This window comes from Pelophylax lessonae, assembly GCF_965119305.1.
Source record: "Pelophylax lessonae genome assembly, chromosome: 2".
Lineage (NCBI taxonomy): Eukaryota > Metazoa > Chordata > Amphibia > Anura > Ranidae > Pelophylax > Pelophylax lessonae.
The window spans coordinates 625734046-625737273 of record NC_138769.1 but is presented as its reverse complement, the minus strand read 5'-3'; the positions used below and the strand labels follow the sequence as shown (position 1 = coordinate 625737273).

The following is a 3228-nucleotide window of genomic DNA, read 5'->3' as shown; positions in this document are numbered from 1 at the left end:
GACAAGTTACATAAACCTTTTAGGAAAGGGGGAGCCTGTATTGGGTTGCAGTTTGCAGATTGATTTAGAATGGATGACAGTGAACTGGAACTAGCCCCATTACTGACGAAAACTGCTTATCCCCCCCCCCTCCTCCTCCCTGGTCACCATGGAGATGAACAGGAGCAGCCGAGAAGCTGCCAGTGAGAAATTCAGCATCAAGCATCTGCGGGGGTCTGCAGGAGGAAGGAGGCAGGATCAGGGAGAAGGCAAACATGGACTTGCATTGTGATTGTGCCGAGTCCCCGTCAGCCGAACAGCCATCAGGAAAGATTAATAAGACCGCTTTCAAATTATTCGGCAAGAGGAAATCTGGCAGTGCCATGCCATCGATATTTGGGGTGAGGAACAAGGTAGATGGGAAGAACACAGGCAAAATGGGTATGGTACGCAGCAAGACGCTGGACGGATTAGCTGATGTTGTGCTGGAGAGCGGCAAGAAAGAAGAGCAATGTGCAACGCTAGCTGCTGCTGATACCCCAAGCACTGACACAAACAGCCAGGCTGTCACTGCCACCAAGACAGATGTCTCACCCAACAGCTCGGTGGGTAAATCCCACAGCTTCTTCACTTTGCTGAAAAGGAATGGGAGATTAGAGAATGGGAAAGGGGACAATGTGGACCAGAGAGCTGGCAGCAGACAAAAGAAAGGACTGAAGGGGCTGTTTAACAGCATGAGATGGAATAGAAAAGATAAGAATTACAAAGACGATAAAGAGGGGGCCACTGAAAGCCAACCTGGGCTCATATTGTCTGGCTCTTTGACAGCCAGCTTGGAATGCATTAAAGAGGAGATACAAAAACCACTGTGTGAGCCTGAAGTACCTGCAGAGACTGTCACAGCTGATTTGCCCTGTGAGGAGCAGAGCGAGGTTGTAAACAACTCAACAGAGGAGCATCAGTTGAAAGCAAACAAGGGATCCCCTTCATCCTCACACCCCACCGACAAACCTCACGATGGGGATACAGAGAGTAGCCCACAAGTGGACCATGTCCTCCAACCGCCTGAACCAGAGGTGGAGATCCTGCAGGATAAGAAGGATGAAAGACTAACAGGTGAACTTCCAATAACCACTATTTCCTTTGTTGAGCCTGAGTGTGATAGTGGGCCAGAGATTGCCATTCCCGACCCTTCTGCTGTTGATCCACCCTCTGAACCATCTTTTGATCGTATATGTTTGATGTTGGCTGATGTTACATCACTGAAAAGCTTTGACTCTCTTACAGGATGTGGCGATATTATTGCTGAGCCGGACGATGAAGGAGGCAACAGTAGCAGCACCGGTGCAAGGATTATCCCTGGGAATGGCAAGAAAGCTATCCCCAGAAAGACCCCAAACATTATTGCCTATCAAGGTGGAGGGGAGGAGATGGCAAGTCCAGATCAAGTTGATGACAATGACATGCAAGAATTTTTGGGAATGATACCCCAAGCTGAGGACGCCAGCAAAGAGGTGGGAAAAGTGAGTAGACAGGCCTCAAGGGAGGATAAACGTTCTGAGAGCACATGTGATGGAAATGGAGTGAAGTCATTTAAGCCAAGACAGACTGCAACTAATTCTAGTGAAAGAGGGGATCTTAGAGGACGAGGAAAGGAGCAAAGAGATTCTGTTCGTAACAGTGATGAGGGTTATTGGGACTCAACTACACCTGGGACAGAGGAAGAGCCTTCAAAAAGTTCTGGGAAGAAGGCTCTATCCAGAGACAGCTGCAGTGGAGATGCTCTCTATGACCTATATACAGAAACAGATGAAAACACAGCAAGAGCGCATGCGGAGGAGAAAAGACCAAGCCAACTTCACTCCAAGCCACTCTCGCCAGTAACTGTCACATGCCCAACAAAAACAAACATGGCAAAGGAATCCAAAATACCCAGAAGTATTAAACATCTGCCAGTTCATCCTCCTAGCCAACCTGCTGATACAAGTAGCAGCAGCACCCCAACTTCCCAACATCATCCTACAAAAAGTGAACTTCCCAGGACAAAAATACCCGTTTCAAAAGTTTTGGTAAGACGGGTCAGTAATAGGACAGTCACCGGAACCTCAGGTAAAACAGCACTTCATGATCCAGCAAGGAAGTAGCGGAAACAATGGTGGATAAGCCAATCGGATTGCTGTGATTTGCTATTGTCCTCATGGGTTGTTGGCAAATACAGGTGTTAACATCAGGAAAATGTTAAGGGCAACTCAGATTTGTTCACTTTTATTTTCTTTTTAATTTTGTAACTCTCTTTTCAAGTTTCCAGTAACATTTGGATATTTTAAAGCCTAAATAAGCTAGAAGATTTCTAAAGCTTTCAATGTCAAAAGATGAATACTTAACACATGTCTACATTACGATTGCTGAATTGCGATGGATTTCAAATCTAATCTGTTTTAACAGTCAGGGATCTGGTCAAGCAAAATTCAGCTTTAGTGCAACTGCAGAATCCTGTTGCCAAATATGATGGTACTGATGTTTTTGATTTTAGAGAATGTATACATTGGTGCAGGTAGGTTTCTTAGCAATGGGACGTTAACCTTCAGGCTAAAATGTGTTCTATAATGAGATGGTTCATCTGTCAGTCACAGGTTAGTAAAGATAATTTGAGTGATGTCAGAAAGTTATACCTTTTTCATTTAAAGACCTATTAAGAGCAAATACGTATAGAAACAAATCAGCCTTTATTCACAGTTGTCAGACCAGAAATAGTTTCTATATTTTAAATATTGCTAAATGCCTTATTAAACAAGGTTTACATCGTTTTTTGCCGTTACTCAAAGGACGTAGTCATATTACACACAATAATATAACTACGAAACTCATTTTTCTTAATCTTGTATTATCTACCATTGAATAAAGGAAGATAATATTTGCAAGTGGGGCAGCTTCAAACTTTTGAAACACAAAGAACTTTAAAGCAGTATTTCTCTCCTTTCGAAAGTTTTTGGAGTGTCCACCTGTACTACTAACAATGACCACGTTTACATTGCCAGTATCCATTTAGAATTTATTATTGCCTAAACTGCCTACTGGAATACACCTATGGCCATATAATACTCAGTGTGGCTTCTGCCACTGGTAGCTGAGAGTAGTGGTATACTGGCCATAGACACTAGAGGGTGGTCAGCTTTGCAGACATGATGCAACCACACTCAGGCATCTATGTCCCCAAACACAAGTGGTCAACTCCGGCCACCAGTCATG

General features: G+C 44.0%; 1 protein-coding gene across 1 annotated transcript; it reads left to right on the top strand.

Moving 5' to 3' along the window:
- The first annotated feature begins 239 nt into the window (after positions 1-239).
- Positions 240-2899, top strand: AMER2 (APC membrane recruitment protein 2). The gene is made up of 2 exons (XM_082246901.1): positions 240-1095; positions 1267-2899. The coding sequence occupies exons 1-2, from the start codon at positions 255-257 to the stop codon at positions 2121-2123; spliced, it is 1698 nt and encodes a 565-aa protein (XP_082103027.1). The 5' UTR covers positions 240-254; the 3' UTR covers positions 2124-2899.
- The last annotated feature ends 329 nt before the right edge of the window (positions 2900-3228 follow it).